Below are 18749 nucleotides of genomic sequence, written 5' to 3'. Positions count from 1 at the left end.
ATTTTGCTCGCGCGAGAGTTCACGCCCCTGCATTTCGCAGACTGAACTCCCTCGCCGCACACCCGTCCCGCCACATGGAGCTCATATGGGTGCCTGCCCACTCCGGGAATCCCGGAAACGAGTCTGCCAACGCTTTAGCCAGAGGTTCTCTCAATCAGGCACCGGCAGCCACCGATCTAGGGTTCTCACGGGAGCGCATGCATTCATTCAGTGAACTGACGCAGGCCTGCATAGCCGAGCGTCGAATCTAACCCCCCCCCCCCCCCCCCCCATCCTTCCCTTGACAATTATCATCAGACACTTTGGAGGCGGCTCCAAACACGCCCCTCACCCTCCCCTTATATACGCTCGCGCTATCACCAAGTCCACACAAACCCCTCCTGTACCCTCTACCACCACCCCAAAGCCACTTGGGAGACCCTACTGCGCTCCGAGGACCCGGCCAAGCAAGCCATCCGGGACATGAACGTTTGAGTGCAGTGGGGCCGTGCGGGGGCCAAGGACCTGCGTGTCTGAAACTCCCCTGTGTCTAATAAAGTTTTCACCGCCACCATCGTCGGAGAACACATCCACTTTAGGAAAGTTATAGTAGCCGCCAATCAGGGCTACGAGGGTGAAATAACTACGACCGACCGACCGACCGACCGACCGATTCGTTGGTTGATTGATCGATCGATCTAATTCCGACGTCATCTCAGCCGCACCGAAAATACGGTGGAGCTGATGTTTCTCGTACCAGGGACCAGAAGTAACAAACAAGGAGAGCAAGAGGTCAAAAAATTTTATTTGGCACATTTTTATCCTGTTCAACAGGCTTGCCGTTTGAAGCAAACATCGGGCGCTTATACTTCACAAGAACGAAGAAAGTGGCCCGCATTAACACACCTCTTAGATACATGCGGGATTGCGCCGACTAGCTGGTACGAAATTAGCTCACAGAAGCAGTAAACACGGCTACTCATGCACGGAGCCGCAAGTGACGCCTCAGCTGCATTGACAGGGAAGTTCACAGAAAATAATTAGGACGCTTTTGAAAGACTGCATTATCAGAATCCTCTAAAGTCGCTTCTTAAAACTCAACTTTAGCTTCACCTCACCACAGGAAAGAGCTGCACATATAGCGATAATTAAGCTGCTGAAGTAACTGACACTTTTTAAGTAGTTAGTGCATGCAACACAGTGTATACGTGAAACAATGTCCATTTTCCTTCTTTGTGTCCTTTCTTTCCTTGGACACGCCTCCTTCAGCTGTGGAAGCGCTTTGATGGTTAGAGTTCCTTTGTTATTATCACTTCGGGTAGACGCCGCAACAGTAGTAGCCTGTGTCGGTGAGGTCGATGGTCTGCCTCCAAGATGAAGGTAACGTTGTGGACCAGTTCCAGCTGGTCCGCCGCCTCTTGTTCTCATCCGCTGAGCAAGCAGCGAAGGTAGGCAGTGTCATCTCAAAAAACACATCCCTGACAGTGCCAGCTGCCAGTTGCTCACAGATGCTCCCTCAAAGCGGACTCATTCCCGTCCTCGAACCACGCCACCGCGATCCTGTTATTCGCTGGTTGTCCACGGACGTCTTCGGTCTAGTGAGGCGCTGCCCAACCGACCGGTCACGATACGGTTGCAGAGGCACGCGACGTTCCAGAAAAGCGGTTGTTGAGGCTCCATTGCTGAGAGATGGAGGTGTGATCAGGGGCTGGGGTGACCCGAACGAGGAGTAGCTGGCGTTTCCGTTGGGCGTTGGAAGAGGTCCTGACCTCGCAGTCCAGGCAGACGTGGCCCTCATGAAAGGCTTGTCCGACGGGGACACCCTGGGGCTCCTCTTGAGCACAGTGCTTCCAGGCATCGTCGGAATCGCACTGCGTGACCAGCCTTCCCTTCTAGTGGGTGTCGTGATGGAAGACCGGGTGTCTGGAATAGCCGGCGGCGCCGTTGGCAACGGAGGAGGTGAATGCACCGCCGTCGGTGTTGCTGGTGGTGGTGTTGCGCGGGGAGGTGGTGCAACCTGAGGCGGTGGTGTTGCCCTGGGAGGTGGTGTCATCTGAGGAGGTGAAGTTATTCGAGGAGGTGGCGTCATCCGCGGAGGTGGCGTCACTCTTGGGGGCGGTGATGACAAGCTGTTTCTTTGAGTTAGACTTGGGTCAGGATTAGAACTGGCGTGAGTCGTTGCCGATGCTGTGGTCAAGCTCGTCAGCTGAAGGGACGTTGGTGACGGCAAAGCGCTTCTTCTAGTGGGGCCGTTGTTGTGTACAAAACTTATTTGTGCTGTCAGCATGGAAGGAATTGTCACTGGAACAGGGGGAAATGCCGGAGTCGACGACGGTGGTGTGATCCTTCGGGGAGGGCTGGTCGTCCGGCGTGAGGAACAAGCGTGAGGTGCCGGCTCATTGACATTAAGCGGCACAGTGCTTACAGAAGCTGCGGGTGGTGGCAGCGGCAGCACGATGGGCTTGGTTGGCTCATTACGTTGTGAAAGACCCTTCGGCAACTCAGTCGATGGCGCTGTAGTGGACGCGAAGCTTGTGGCAGCAGAAGGAAGCTTTGTCAGAGGGCGCCTTGGGACGTACGACGTCACTTCCGCTACGGTAGGCGAGATTCCGGCAGGATCCCGTGACAGGGTCAGCGGGGGTGCGTGTTCTATTTCTCGTGAAGGCACTCGTTCTCGCGACGTCGAGTCCTCCGAGAGGTCTGCCACCCAGCGACGTCTCGCTTCGCGGCGCGATGCTCGACGCCCTGCAGGAAAGGAGCATCATGAGACAGCTATTACTATTACTTACTACCGAGGCTAACGCCATTAAAAGTTACAGCTTGGGTTTGGTGACAAAAAAATGACTTTTTACAGCCTAAATTCTAGTACTCTACGAGATTTACGGGAAGTACGTATATATCGCATGCCAACTGCAAAAAAAAAAGATATGTCCGCAAATCTTGTAAGGAAATAGGGAGGTAGAGAAGGTTAAAAAAATCAGGCGATCATATGATCTAACGCGACAAATCTGCCTTAAGAACATTAGTTGTACACTTCGATTTTACACTGATGGCCTTCTCAATGCGTCCTTGAATTTGATTTCGCCGTTTCTTTGTAGTTCTGCTGCTTTGTGGGCTTTTGATGGGTGAAGGCTTCTGGAGGGTGGGTGGATTTATTCCTGGCATTTTTATCGGCAGGTTCTCCAGAGGAGGGACATTCCGGCCCCGATCCCGAAAGGGACTACACTGCTAGCGAATAAAACACGGTACCGGTACTCACCTATGGGACAGAAACGTGGTAGCTAACGAAAAGGGTTCAGCTTAAGGTAAGGACAACTCAGCGAGCTATGGAAAGAAAAAATGATAGGTGTAACGTTAAGAGACCGGAAGAGGACAGAGCGGGTGAGGGAACAAACGCGGGTTAATTACATCCTTGTCGAAATCAAGAGGAATACATGGGCTTGGGCACGGCATGTAATGCGAAGGCAAGATAACCGCTGGTCCTTAAAACTAACGGAGTGGATTCCAAGAGAAGGAAAGCGTAGCAGGGGGCTGCAGAAAGTTAGGTTTGCGGATGAGATCAAGAAGTTTGCGGGATACGGTGGCCGCAGCTGGCAAAGGAAATTGTTAATTGAAGAGACATAGGAGAGGTCTATGCCCTGCAGTGTTCGTAGTCAGGCTGATGATTATGATGATGAACAAAAAAATGAAAAACCTCCACATTTCGGAGCGACCAGAACGTTATGGAAAAGATTAATGCGTAGTGTGCAGTGAATAGAGGCTAAGTGTTCCCTCTAGGACATATCATTTCCGCGAGGTAATTGTCCAACCAACCATTTTTTTTTCTTACTATCAAAGAATATCCTGAAGCGACTAAAAAATTTGGGCCTCATTCAAACCGGCTGTCAGAGAATAGGCCTCATTGGTGCCGCCGCAACGAGGCAACTTCCGACGAGAAACGAAGTATTCATCGCGTCCCCGTTTTCAGGGACTCACCAAAGAAACGGGCCCGCGCACACACAGACCTGGGGGTTCCTTCTAAACAGAGGTCATGCAATCATCAGGCTGTCTTGTACGCAATAGTTCAAAAGGGCTGTACTGCAGAACCTATCTGGGGATGCCACCTTGCTATGTGTACGCTTGTCCCCTTTTACTGAAAAAGGATTCTCTCTAACGGTAACTGCAGGTTTCCGCGCAAGCAATTGCGTCTTCCGCTCTACTTACATGGAAACAATGGCCAATCAAGAGAGGAGCACAGGCCTCACACAAACACGTCACAGTCGCCACGTGATGAAATGCGACTGGTTCATTGCAATAAGTTCCTTTAGAGTGCTGCATGATGATAACACGTACGAAGGGTCAAGTAAAGATGCTACATGCTGCGCAATTCAAAGTATGGTGCTTTTCAACGCAGTTTCCCTGTACCAGAGCTACCGCGTTGGCCCAGAGATTTTATTTCCATGGCTGGCTAGGAACACTCCCCCCCCCCCACACACACACATACACACATGGGTTACACATTGTTTAAAGTGCTCACAAACTGGAGCAACTACAGTCATGGTTAACGATGGGTTCTTAAGCAGTTTATGTTATTGTGAGGCGTGCGTTGGAATTGGCAGGTGCTTCTAAAGCACGAGTCAAGGGATCGAGTTCAAAGTGGAATAGCATTGTATGCAATGTCATGGACAAAGGTTTTAAGGATTCTGATTCAGGAAAAAAATTATTGCTGCGTTGTGTCGCTACTCAGTCAGCTGGTAATTTTATAGAACATGGAGCACATATGTCCCCTTGTGTCTCAATGCTTCTTAGTGACCTGTCTTGCTTGACCGACAGATTTTTTTTTTGCGCGCATCTGCATCCGCGAACGTTTGCCCGTACTGCACAATAACGTTGGGCACGCAGCCAGCACTTCGCGATAAGATTTGTACCGTCTGCAAATGTTCAAAACAGTGGCATTCGGCAAATCCTCTGCTAGAAAAATTGAAATATAAGCTTTAAAGATCTACAACAAGCTTACAGTTGTCTCTTCAAAAGCCATGAAATTGTCCACTCCTCGATAAAATAACAAAACATCAGTGCTTTAATTAACCTGCTCAAAAACCCCTCCGTTCAAACCTCTCACCGCTCCTCCAGAGTTCCAGATCGGAACCGATTCATATGGTGCTGTACTACGATGGAGTTGCAATTGAGAGGGCAACAGTCCAGCACTTTCCGCAGATTTTTACTTTGTGAAGTTTTTCAAGTTTAAGTTTCAGTTTATTTTGAGTGCGCCCACTCTTCATACCCCATGACCCATCTATAGGTTATAGGTAACGTTCTCATAGAAGAGCAGGTGAATGCTGGGTTTCCTGAGACATGACATACTGCGGCGTGAAGGAAGCTATAAACCCCGGAAAATCTACACTGGAGCTTTCAGTAAAAAATAAAAATAAAAATCAGCTGTGGTTTAAACTTTCGTTAACCCTTATGAGAAGCGAAAGCTTCCTTTGCATGGCTACGTTCACAAACGCCAGACACACACTGCCGAACGGATTGTCTCTAAAGCATCGATGAAACGCCCGATGTGGCAGTTGCCATCTGCCACGGTGGGCAGATTGCGATGACATCAGTAGGTCACATGACCTGCCACGTGACACCTGGCACGTGACTGCACTGACGCTGCCCTCTTGAAAACCTTGCGTAGTGAAGCTCTCGCTTCAAAAAACAAAAGCCAAAATCAGCCATGCGGCATTTGTCACCACCCGGTTCCAAAAGCATCCTGCTACCGCCCGTGCTATGTTTACAACCAGGCCAGCACTGACCGAGCGAGTCCTCGCGGTCCGAGCCGTGGCGCTGCAGGAAGTCGAGGAGCTGGTCGTCGCTGGCCATCTCCGAAGACGAGGGCCGACTGCGGCGGAAGCTGCGCCTCAGGCTATTGGAGGGGCTGGCGTCGGGCGAGCTGGCGCTGGTCGTGGCACCCCTTTCGTCCGTCACACGCATGCGCACCAAATCGGCGGGGCCTCGAGGCTGGGCTGCGCTTCCGTCGGGCTCCGCCATGGAGCGCCTGCGGTTCTCCTGCGGCCACAGAGGAATACTATATAGGAGTGGAGAAACTCCCCCGTCTGCGGCGACCAGAAAAGGTCACAAGCCCGCGGCACCACTATCCTGCTGGCGGCCTGGAAAGAAACTACTGAAATACAACCTCACGGCGTGCCCGCTGAAGCAAACACCCGTGTCGTCTGCTTGTCGTCTGCTTTGAGCGTGCGCCGCCGGAGCCGCCTGCCCGGGCGCTGCATTTTTTTTTTTCGCTGCTGCTTCTACGACGCGCCGCATGGCGCCGCTACTGCATGCGACCCCGTCGGCGCATACAATTGACTTTATCTGGTCGCCTGCGCTCGCTCGCGCTGACAGGAGTTTCACCTCCTATATAGTCTTGCAGAGGGGCCGGTAATGCCAAGCTGACGTGTCTTACTGGCGTCAAACGCGCTCAACGCTTTCCTATGCTCTCTAAGTCGATGCGCCACCTGTCCACATTGGTGCCAAACTAAATGCAGGTTGTTGTTGTTAGTGACTATTTATTAATAAAAATAACAACAGAAGGAAAAGATGTTGCTAGCCGCGGCATCTGCCAGAAGAACAAACAGAACGTGTTCAGCACCGCCGCGTCGTAATCAGCAGCTCCAATAGAACACTCCCGTTTCGCCAGGCAGTTCCTGCCTAGCCGGAACGTTGCCGGCAAGCGATGGGTGTTGTACGAGGGTTGCTGTTAATGTCGTGACGCCATCTGTTGGTTAAAAGCTACGCGAATATCCACCTCGATGTAGCATTAGTCGTGTGCTCTTAACAGAGGAGTCGGCTGTCCAGTTTGTCTTGCCCCGTGGCCGAGACCAAGGCTATAGGCGTGACCAAGGCATGAGAAAGGCGTGGATACAGTAATCGAAGCAGTTCCCGAAACGCCCGCTTAGATATACGCGGCTCGTCTTTTTTCTTATAAAAACAAAAATAACTAATTCCATTTTTAAAGAGTACTGCTCGTTGGACGAGGTGGTTCACATTGGTAAAGGATTGAATACCGCTACAAAGACGCCCACAGGTATAAGGGCACGGGCAGGCAGCATGACCTTCCAACTTACTGAAAACTGGAGATGTCCATGTATCATCTAATGACAAGAGCTGACCTGGGAAGGAGCAGATGACGAGCGAAATGAAGGGCCCACTGAACAAGTACAAAAAACTTGACCCTTAGCTTGTATGCGTCCTTCATCCATCTGATGATCCTTGCAGCGATTTTCAGTCCTTTTACGAATGCTCTGCATGCATTCATGCCGCGTCTATCCCCTTCCCTTTCCATCCGAAGTACTCAAACTAGATCATCCCTTAAAAAAGAGCGAATGAATGGCTGGTCGCGCCAGCGCTGTAACATAAAGCCACAAACTACCGTTGCGACTGAGCACCGCGACAAAGGGGAGGGAAGCCCGGATGTAGTTTCAAATGGTAATCCAGGTATTTGTTGAACTAGCGAAGAACGTATGCGTTTTGTGTGCGTAGGACACAACTATTCCAAAAGTATGCCTGAGCAGCTTATATTGCTTCTGAACAACTGCGGCTTTATTGTAAGCTAAGACTGAAATCAGAAATATGCGTCAAATCGAGCCTAACTTCTTGGTGGCCTATATTGGTGCACGTTACAGAAAGAAGCGTCAACTGAGAACAAACGCGAGAGTGACACGGGCAAGCGCTTTCCGTGCCACTCGCTTGCGTGTCGCTCTCTTTCTGTAACAGGCGGTAAATTCAACGTTTGCGCTGAAAAAAAAAGAAATAAAGAAGCGAACCGAAACAAGAACCTTGACGCTACCACACGTCGGCAAGTAGCACCTTTTAACTGGTGCATTTGTCGAAAGAGGCGCTCTTTCGGGACAAAAACTGGCGGTAATTTAGCTTTTGTGTCGGCGCGCACTGAACACGAATACGCCTATATTGGAGTAAAAAAAGAGAGTAAAACAGTCCCCTAGCGCACATCCTTTCATAAAAAGGTATGCGCTAGAGGATAGCTTACTGCCTTTTTACTTTTTTCCTGTTTAGAGTGTGGTTCGAAGAGAGGAAGTTGGCTATGAGCAAAAACCATGACCTGCAGGTCCCAGGGGAGCGCTGCAGTCATCTATTTCTTTCAGTCGCATGTCACTCTAGAAATGAAAGAAGACTCCTGGGCCAATAACTTGACATGTGACCGACGGGCCCAGTTCCACGCGCCCGCTTCATGCTTGGCTCCGTGCTCGTAAGTGGCTTGTTTGAGCTCGCCGATGGAGACTGGACGGCGCGGCAAATAATAGAACGCTTCCATATTTGCCATCCGAGCCACTGCGACTCCGACTGACCTCGACGTGACATCCACTACGCGCTCGCGAATGTTTTATCTGTCTTTCATGCGCGCATGTTTGTCAGTAAGCTATTCTATACGTGACCGCTAGATAATTCAGCATTCTGGAATCGTTCTTCGCGTGCCTTTGATCTCCTCTTACTTCTCAGAGACTTCTCTCCGCTCTTGGGAGTTTTTTTTTCTTCTCCACGTGTCGCGGGCACACAGACGCGAACTCACCACTTACACTCAGATTTCTGACATGAATGTGTGTGGGTCGATTGCTTCCCTACTATGTTTATGTCGTGCATACAGGACGCATTGGCATTTCTTAATTATTTGACGCTGTCTCTTCACGTGCATTAGCAACGCAATGAATTTGGAAGGATGATATTAAGCAGCGTGTTGTTTAGGACTATTCGCACATATATTCTCCCGGTAGTTAGACACTGTACTTAAGACAACATTGCTTGATAAATCACGCGTTAGTTTAGATCGACAAGGATATCAGAACCAAGAAGTGCCCTTTATTTTGTTGTTTCCTGCCGATTTTTGGTTAAAAAAATAAAACACTTCAAGTCCAACTTTCGCGGGCGAAAATTTTGAAAATTGGAAAATTGTAAGATACTGTTATGGAAATATTGAAGGTAATGGTCCATTCTTCTGATATGTAGCAAAATCTTTCTTTTAAAGTGTTTCCAACGATCGCTTCGAACAGTTATGACTGCCATAGAAAACCAATGGGGAACGCTTTTGATGATAGCAAGAACATTAATAGAAAAAAAAATGTAAGACTGCCGTCGAGTGATCTGCGGGTATATTGATTGTTATAGTGACATCTTGCATTATATGAAAAAATTGCTTTCATTAACGGTTTCCAGCTCAAAAATGCCTTTGTCCAGAATTGCTGGGTATATGTTGAACAACAAGAACAACCCATTAGGCTTGGTGATTTCGAAAATAGTTAGTTTAAAAGACCACACATTCCATTCGAATAAATCAGGTCAGCAGCAGTTATCGCCTGACTGAAGAGCAGAGAAGAGCAATTCCCTTTAAAAAATCCCTTTAGGCAGTCTATAGACGGTCCATAGACTTCTGTCTATAATGTCTGTAGACTCTAAAGACAAACCTAGAGAACAGTCTATACAGGCAATACAAACCTATAGACTGTCTATAGACAATCTATAGATTTATGGCCATACACTTTGGTAGACTTTTGTCTATAGACAGACTACAGACTATGAACAGACAAAAAGAAATGTCGATAAGAAGTCTATAGACCATTTTTGTAAGGGATGGTGCACGAACTCATTCAGACCTGGTCGGCGGCCCTGAATCCCCGCCAGAAGTTGGCGATGACGCCGCAGCACTCCTCGAGCTGGAATCCGGCCGGGTCCTCGCAGAAGAAGGCGGCCAGGTCGGCGCGCGCCTGCTCCAGGCTGCGCAGGCCACGCCGCAGGCGCTCCAGCTCCCGCTGGGCCAGCTGCGCCACGCGTTCACATCTAGCACGTTACGAAGCTCGCGATTGGTCGAAACGGTGTGACGTCATCAGAGGCGGGAAAATACGAAATGCTAGTCAGTACTGGCAGTTACAACTGTACCAACTACAAATTAATAGAATAGAATTAAAATAGAAATGGAATAGAAGTTAAAGCGGATTTAAATTGAAATGAAAAAAAGAATTGGAATAGAATTGCAATGCTTTCGCATTACTCGCGCGTACGTTCGAGTGCCCATGACGTTTTTGTTTGTTTTTTTTGCCGCCATTTTACACCACTGCGTCTTCCATATCAGAAAAAGAGAGAAAGCTCTTTGAGAAAAAAGTTGGGAATTTTCGCTACAGACCCAAAACTTTAGCAAACGGCAAATCCGATGACATGCCATGGTTGCATAAGGGGACAAGATTTGATGGCGAGAAAGGATAAGTAGAAAAGGAGTATGGAAAGAACAAAAAGAAAGAAAAGATGGGTAAAATATATTCTGGTCATATATTTATGGTGCATATTTGTAAAGTTGTGATAAAAAAGGCTTTTAAAGGTTCTCAAGAAGGCTTGCAGATATACAAACAGTTCAATGCATGCAACTACTTCGAAGGACGGGGGTACAAGGGACTTGGTTTAATCCGAATTCGCTTAATTCTAACTTCCGCTTCATTCTAAGTGACTGCTTGAGCTCCGTCAACATCAAGTGCATTACATGCGCAACTTTCTCGGGCAAAAATTTTGAAGATTGAAAAATAGTAAGACACTGCAATGAAAATATTGAAGGTAATGGTCCGTTCTTATAATATTAACTAAAATTTTTCTTTTAAAGTGTTTCCATTGACCACATCGAACAGTTAACACTGCCATAGAAAATCAATGGAGAACGCTTGTGACGACGGCAAAAACGTGAATAGAAATATATATATATATATATATATATATATATATATATATATATATATATATATATATATATATATATATATATATATATATATATATATATATATATATATATATATATATATATAAGATTGGCGTCGGTTGATCTGCGGATATAGTGGAATCTTATATGAAAAAATTGCGTTCATAAGTGGTTTCCCGCTCAAAAATACTTTTGTTCAGAATTGCCGTGTATGAAATAGAAAGGCCGCCGTTATTTCGAACCCACCATTATTCGAACAAAAAACTTAAAGGCGATCAAGAGATGTTGCTGTGAGGGGCACTTGCGTGCCTCGATGTAGAGCGCCTCTGAAAATTTCGTCCAAATTGGGGAAGAGTGAAGCGCAGAGAGGGAGAGAGAGTGTGTGGACGCACGCACCTCGAGCAGCGCCTGTGTGCGGGTCAGGAAGGCGTCGTCCCTGGAGGGGCGGGCCGCAGCCCTCGAGGCCTCGGCCTGCAGCCGCGCCAGCCGCTCGGAGAGCGCCGACACGTCGGCGCGCACCTGGTCTCCGGACACGCGGCTCGCCGCCTCCAGCGAGGGAAGGGCCGATTCGTAGCCCTGGCTGCCGCCCATGACCTGCGCCCGCTCGGCTTCCTGCGAGCGGAGCAAAGGGCGCGGTGGTGACGACGCCCTTCTGCGCATCGACAGCGCACGGGGTGCCGTATTTATTTATACGGGATTAATTGCGAGCATACGTGAGGGGCTTATATGTGTTCGTGACCGAACAGTCGAGACCTATAGCGAGAATGCACTCAAGCTACAGTGGCCGCCAGAATGAATCACAAAGAACGCGGTGAAAGCCTGCGCGGATATCTAATCGGCTTATCGCCATCTGCCCCGGACTGCACCGCTGAAGCTGCGCAGTGTACGCCAAAATGGCTGCCATGACGTCACGCGAATACATTCCAAATAGGACAGCAAGCGTCCGCATCCAATAAACATGCGTAAACCGACCGGAACCGTTTTGTTAGTTTTTTCAACGTATATAAAGTTGTTGGCTTCCTGGCTTTGTTCACACCCATGCCTCCTTTGAGCGAAGTCTACTATATGTGAAGCCGTCTCGCCTTCCTTCACTTTAAGAAATAAATATTAGCTGTGTTTTTTCCCGTTGCGAATACACATCTCACATATTACTTCTCCAATAGTTCTTCTAGTCCCTCAGTTTCTCCTTGCCACATTACTTTTGCCATCAGATGGGATTTAACCTCGTTATAGCTTGATTGGGCCGAACTGGCTCCCCATTTTTCATGTAAGGTCTTCTGTCTTGCGATGTCATTTCTACGCGTCCATTTTGTGCGCAGGCATAATGTTGGCCTATGAAATCCGTAAAGCGATCCATTGAGAATAACAACTTCGTGTTCAAATTGATACATTTGGTTGCATATGGCATTGGGAACTACCTTTTGAGGCGTTATTCACGCCGAAAACACGAGGCCCACTCTTCATGCATGCAGTCTTTTTTCATCTTTCTTTCCCATCACAACCTAGCTCAACTTGCCTCTATTTTTTTTATTCTCGATGCTTGGGCGTGTTAGATAGACAAACCTGCCCCAAAAATGACAACTCGTTAAAACGGAGGCGTTTGCAATTGGAGACCATTCCTTGTCGACTTCCTGGCGGACATTTTCTCAGTGCCTCATTTTGAACGCCTTATTTTGAATCGAGTCTGAACACTGTGCGTGCATACTACGCAGGCTTCCTTGCACACATGTTATGGGGTGAACTGTAGGCACATTTCCTTGCACGTACCTGTGCCACGTAATGTAACAGTCCGACGCCCGGACGGTTGGAGCGCAGCTCGGGCACCTTGAGCAGCGACATCACCTGGAAGCCGGCGGCATTTCCTGCGTAGCCTCCCTGCAGGCGAAAGATCAACAGTCGTGGAGTTAACAGGCAGCCCGCATACGGCTGCCCGATATTGACAGTTACGCTCAATCTATCTAATTAGCCCTGTGAAGCGCGCACAGTAGGCGGACTACAAGGCACTATAGTCGAGGCATTGTGTATGCTACCCAGTCGGTATGAAATGCTAACAATATGTTTCACAAGCCAGAACATGTACACCTTTCCGAGTTTCTTTATAGGTGAATCCAGCTAGTTGAAGAAAGCGATTTATGTGTCGATGCGATCATGCTTTTAGCAGAAAAAAAGAATAAGTATAAAGGCTTCTCAGTAATAATCCAAGGGAAGCATAATCGTTGATGCGTGCTAATACAATGTTCTCCGTCGTGATACGACAGGGACACTTAGCGAAAAAATGAAGTTGACCTGTATCGATATCAATGACAGGTAGGCTACTTGCACAGGCGAAAAAAATTCAGGTTGGTTTTATCAGGTTTCACTTTTTCTGTTGTTGCTATCATACATCCTTTTGGATTTCTTAACAGATGACATTATAGAACACTTCTGTTTATTTCATATCAGTTCTGAGACAGTTAAGAGCGTAGTAAATATTTTTTTTTAATTTAGCCGGCTAATAGTTTTTAAAACTGATTTCTGCTAAAGTTTTTCTTGTAGATATGGGAGGTAAAGTTTAACTTTTATTCTTGTAATAACTGGACATTCAAAAACAAAACTAAGAGCTTTGTTGAATAGAAAAATGCTTTGCAAATATGCGGGTATATTGAGTTAATAACAACTTGGCCACCACGTTCAAACTGAAACACACTACGGAGTGGGAATTAAGATAGAGAGAGTCTTTAAAGAATTAAGAGAGGTCTGCCTAGCTGGCCTATCATGCTACTGCACGTTAGGGTGAAAGAGAAGAGAAGTTGAGGGTGAAAACCAGAGGAAAAGGAAAAAGAAAGGATGAAAGGTGAAATCAAGCATACTCAACACACACGCGCACACGCACGCCCACACGCACGTATGCACATTTTTCTCTCACGCACACGTGCACGCATGCACGCCCGCATTGACGCACCAAGTCTCTTTTTCGCTGCACAAGCGGGAACCGAGAGTTATCAAAGAAAAGCTGGAGCTTCTGTCGTCAGCGAATTCTATTGCACATACGCGCATGCGCACTGGTGTGCACACAGTCCCGCTTTTGGAACCGGCGCGTTGCTAGGCACGAGAACTGTGCTAGATAAAGTACAGCAGCGTTGCAAAAGCCCTACAAAGAGCGCGCCTAGAGTATCGATCAATATGGCCCAGGAAAGCTATTGCCGTGTTTCTACGGCACTAAGCTATAAGAAGCAGTTCTTGCTCAACGAAGACAAAAACTTGGGTAATGCTCTATGTCTTCGCTCCGCTGTTTTACACAGTTTGAGGACGAACGACAGAGGCTTGGAATAGGTGTGATTTGGAGCAATAAGATGTTCTTACTGTAGGCTTGTGCGAATAATTGTTTTTGGGTTCGAAGTGAATTCGAAACGAACAATAATTTTCTTCCAATAACTTCGAAGCGAATATTTCGAATACTTTTGCTCCACAATTAAGGCCATTTCATGGAAGAAAGAGTCGCTTTGTCGCACTCATTGAAGCTGTGTTGGTCCTTTTTAAAAAAAATGGCCATCCTAAATTGAGGAAGTCGAGCTACAGGCGGAACCCACCTATTTTAGAGGTCAGAGGTAGATTCGGCGCAGCCGTGAGTATTAGGCGCCCATGGCGGTGCCCGTTTCTGCAATGATTCATTGAGCTCCTTGTGTGAAAAAAAAAAATGAAATGAATTCGTATACGAATCGGTCCCGCTGACGAAAATTCTAGCTGCCTATACCTAGTTCACTCGCCCTTGCGGTCGCTTTCCCAAAAGAGCAGCAGCGCAAGGGCAAAGCTGCGTTTCTTCCAGTAACATCCGGAGCATGCGTCGCGATGGAATCCGAAACTATAGAACACCGTTGGCAGTTCCGGTTGCTGTTTAGCCACGTGGGCCGCACGTGAGGAGAAATACGGAAGTTGTGCCGTTTTATCGCCTCTGATGACACCTTGCCTCCAACTGTTGGTAATAACTGCGACTGCGTGATTGCGTGGCTGTTGCTTTCTGCTGCGTTCGCCACGTTGCCATCCCACAGAAAGCTCCGTGGTTTGCTTCCCAGTCGTATAGTGCAGCACTCGTGCCACACCTCAAACTCTAAATATGTGTAACGTAAGGAGAATCCGTGCACTCACCTTTAAGAACCTCTTCATATCTAGCAAACCCCTACAAGCGCCACTATACGAGTAAGAAAGCAAACCATGCGGCCTGGTTACGTTTGGCAAAGGCGATACGTCGAATCGAAACCAAATGAAGTAATTGTTCCGGAAATGTTATCCACTTGAGACGAATACTTCGAGATGTCAAAAACCAACATTAGTATCGAATAGAATATCGAATACTTTACTATTATACAGAATATTCGAAATTATCGAATATTGGCGCAAGCCAATGTATTTGACTGCCTTGGAAGAGCTCCACAGCTTCTCCAACGCTGCATGCTTTTGGTGAATATAAAATCCATCTAAAATGGAAAAAAAAGAGAAAGCGGTAGCTGTGCGGTTTTGGGAAAAGTAACTGTCTTCGAGCATTAGAGAACAAAAAAAAAATCAACTTGTGAAAAGGCCACCGTAGTGTGAAACCTCTAGACACGATTTCAATGTAAACGAAGCTGACAGCCGCGAATAAGGCTCTGTTTTGAAACTCATCAAGCCCACCTCAGCGGTAAGCCGTTGGGATTTTGTCTGTCTCGCGCAAAGGCCGCGTCTTCAGAGAACCATTCTTGGGATGTGCGCTTTTAATATTTCCCTTTTCTGTATCCCTTGTATTTATTTGCTTCAGTATTCTTGTTGTTTCTTCACGGCACACGGTATAGATATAGGCAGAGGAGAACAAATTGCTTTTCTATGCAGAAATTGAATTCGAATCGGCTAGATTCGCTTGAACGTACAACGGGGCCTATTTGGGTCGCCGAAGTAGATTTCGTATATAAGGCGTTCATTTTACTCCTGCGACGTTCTCTTTTTTTCATTTCCTTTGTCTCTGAACAAAATTCCATTCCTCTGAGAGCTGGCGAAACTGCGTGACGAAGCCTGTAAGGCGGCAAGATTACGAAACCAGAAACGCCCGTGCAATTAGGACGCGGCAGGATGAAATTGTGACCACCATGGAAGCGAATAGAACGCAAGGAGACATCTTCAAAAGAGAGCCCTTCTGTTCTGTTCTAGGTTCACAGCAGCGGAAGATAGATGGTTATGAAAGTGTTCTTTCGACACATATCGAAGCTCGTTAAACGAAACAAAGGAACGTTATAACAGTGTATCCGGAGCCCTCCACTACGGCACCTCTCTCTTCCTTTCTTCTTTCACTCCCTCCTTTATCCCTTCCCATAGGGCGCGGTTCAGGTGTCCAACGATATATGAGACAGATACTGCGCCATTGCCTTTCCCCAAAAACCAATTATTATTATTATTATTATTATTATTATTATTATTATTATTATTATTATTATTATTATTATTATTATTATTATTATTATTATTATTATTATTATTATTATTATTAAACAATGTATATTGGAATCCTGAGGCAACATTTCGCATAGAGACAAAAGGCTACAACAGACGCGCTGCCTGCTATTTCAAAACATGAAAATGCTTTCTACATCTGCTGCCTCGCAGCACCTGACAGTGCTGCGAGGTAGAGCTAAAGAAGCTAAAAATTGTCACATTATAAACTGGGGGGTCACAGCGGTTGCTCGAACATTGCGAAAAATTGCCAGTTGCCGCAAAAGCGTGGGAAACGAGTTGTACACTGGAATCGGCAGATGCGGTAGGTGTAAGTTGTACGGCGACAGGTGTAACGTAATTGAGTGCGCAGCTGTCGTGCCTCAAACGAGGTGCATGCAAGCTTCCGCCCTGTTTTAGATGCAAGCTAGACAAGCACTTCGATTTCCGAAGACGAAGCGCAGACTTCCGCGTCCAATGCACCACACGCGCGACATAAAAATCCCCTCTGGGTAAATATCTCGGGAATATTTATTCTAGCTAAAAACGGTTCTCGCAAACTGCGAGAAGGTCTATGCTTCGGGATTTCTGAACGCTGAATGCAAACCCCCCAGAAACTCCAGATATGGAAACAAGCGGCCGCAGCGCAGAAGACTTTACTTCAAACTCCACCGTCGACTTGAAATATCCACCGCCCATCGATCGACAAAAATCTCTCTGAACCGGAAGATACTTGCTTTTGTTGCTAAAGTATACATGAAAATAAAAACAGCAGAGCGAACGCTGAAAGCGTCACTCAAGATATACGTGCAAGCGGAACTGCTTGTCACAGAATGGAAGCCAGTTCTCTTACTTATCCTTACAAGTAGCACGTGCCGCCACAGTCTATAGGATGCAACGCGGCGGTTGTGTACAAGTGCTCTTTGTTGGTCACTCTGGCACGAGGCAGGGGCGACCGCTTTTTCATGGCGCAAAAACACTCTTTTCTCCGCCCTCTCTCTCACTCCAGCGCAAAACTGTCGGCCTTGTTTTCAGCAAGCACAAGGCCGCCACAAGGGCGTCTTATCTGCACAAACAGGAACAAGACATAAGTGATATTTTACAGTGTTTACAAACTTATCGGAGTTCCCCACTCTTCCGGGGAGTACGGAACGTTGCAGCCGTAACTTATAGGATTGCAAGGCTACTCTACGCCGCTGCAGAAGAAAATAAAAAGAAATAACAGAATAGGCTGTTGTGCACGATCAATCTTTCGAGTCCTATAAACAAACTTTTCCATCGCTATCAGGCTGGGCAAATTGAGTCAACAAGGACTCGTTTTATGGTCTTCAATCTTGCCCTGGTTTTTGTTCTGCATACTAGGTAAAGAGTCTTGAAGGGACATAAACGCTGTGTGCAGGCAACAGCAGCGTGTTTTTATGCTAAGAAATTTTTTTTTTCTTCACAGAGAAGGCATAAATGAAAGATGGATATTACCGAATATACATTCAGGTTTGTGACATCGTAAGGCTCTTTTTTTATTATTTTGTTGCCCAGTATGGGAAATTCAAGGCTTTCTAACGTCTCATGCTTTCCAAGAGCTGGGCACAATGTGTTGTTCTCCACTGTCTTGGCTAACATTCGCCATGATAGCCGATTTAAATATAAAGCACGTACTATGTTGATAGGCGCCCAGTATGCCTTGGGAGAATGCTCTGAGCGGATACACGTGTAGATTCTTTATTTTTGTCTGACTCCCTGTTCTAAACTCTCGAAACAAATGTGGACTTAGAACGACGGCGGGTCGATGGAGACCAGAAAATGACGCAGTGCGCGACTTTGCTCGTAGTTCAACTGTTGGGAAATACCTGGTTTGGTGACAGACGTTTCCTGAGTTGAGAAACGAGCGAATGTTCTTGTTAAAAACGCCAAGTAGCATCAAACGACGAATAAAATGAAGCCAAAGACGAAGATGCATGAACAAGATGTAGAAACTTGTTCTCTCGTCCTGAGCACACATCAGAAACGCCAGAGAAAACAATTAGATAATAAAATACTCCAGAGAGAAAGGAAATTATGAAAGTTGTGGACAAAAGATACATCCAGATCCCTCAGTGAATGTCAGAAAATGCACGAAAACCTAAGAGTTGACACTTCATTGAAGAGAATTCACTGACCGTGCACACGCCACGGCGGATCAGTGGCTGTGGTGTGCGGCTTCCGCGAGATCGAATTCCGGCCGCGGTGGCCGCATCGTGTAAGCGCCCGCGTGTTATGCGATTTCAATGTATATTGAAGAAACGGAGGCGGTTGATACCATACCATACCATACAAAAGCACTCAACACAACACCGTATCGCACAACACCACACCATACCATGCCATACTATATCACACCATGCCATGCCAAACCATACAGAACTGCAAAAAGCTAATGTACCGAGGATTACAGAAGTGAATGAATTAATTGAATTAATTAATTAAAATAAAGAACTGGCAATAAATTTGCCGCATCGCAAAGGCGTTTTCAAAACAAGCAATCTTGCACACAGTTGCTGTTCTCATTTGCTTTGCTGCATGACACACTCGCTATCTGGAGAAGTAGTCTTACAAACGACTGCTTCACTTGCCC

The 18749-nt window shown here is 47.0% G+C and overlaps 1 protein-coding gene across 1 annotated transcript in view; it reads right to left on the bottom strand.

Annotated features, from left to right (window-relative positions):
* Positions 1-764: 764 nt before the first annotated feature.
* Positions 765-18749, bottom strand: part of LOC144128945 (uncharacterized) — a 34137-nt gene continuing 16152 nt past the window's right edge. Inside the window, exons 9-13 of the mRNA XM_077662769.1 lie at positions 12470-12577; positions 11099-11314; positions 9612-9776; positions 5760-6012; positions 765-2724 (exon numbers count right to left, since the gene is read on the bottom strand). Of these exons, the coding sequence (XP_077518895.1) occupies positions 1496-2724; positions 5760-6012; positions 9612-9776; positions 11099-11314; positions 12470-12577 (1971 nt within the window). The 3' untranslated portion in view covers positions 765-1495. The remainder of the gene's footprint in view (positions 2725-5759; positions 6013-9611; positions 9777-11098; positions 11315-12469; positions 12578-18749) is intronic.

Source organism: Amblyomma americanum, chromosome 4, assembly GCF_052857255.1.
Source record: "Amblyomma americanum isolate KBUSLIRL-KWMA chromosome 4, ASM5285725v1, whole genome shotgun sequence".
In the NCBI taxonomy this organism is placed as follows: Eukaryota; Metazoa; Arthropoda; class Arachnida; order Ixodida; family Ixodidae; genus Amblyomma; species Amblyomma americanum.
This window is presented reverse-complemented; position numbering and strand designations above follow the sequence as displayed.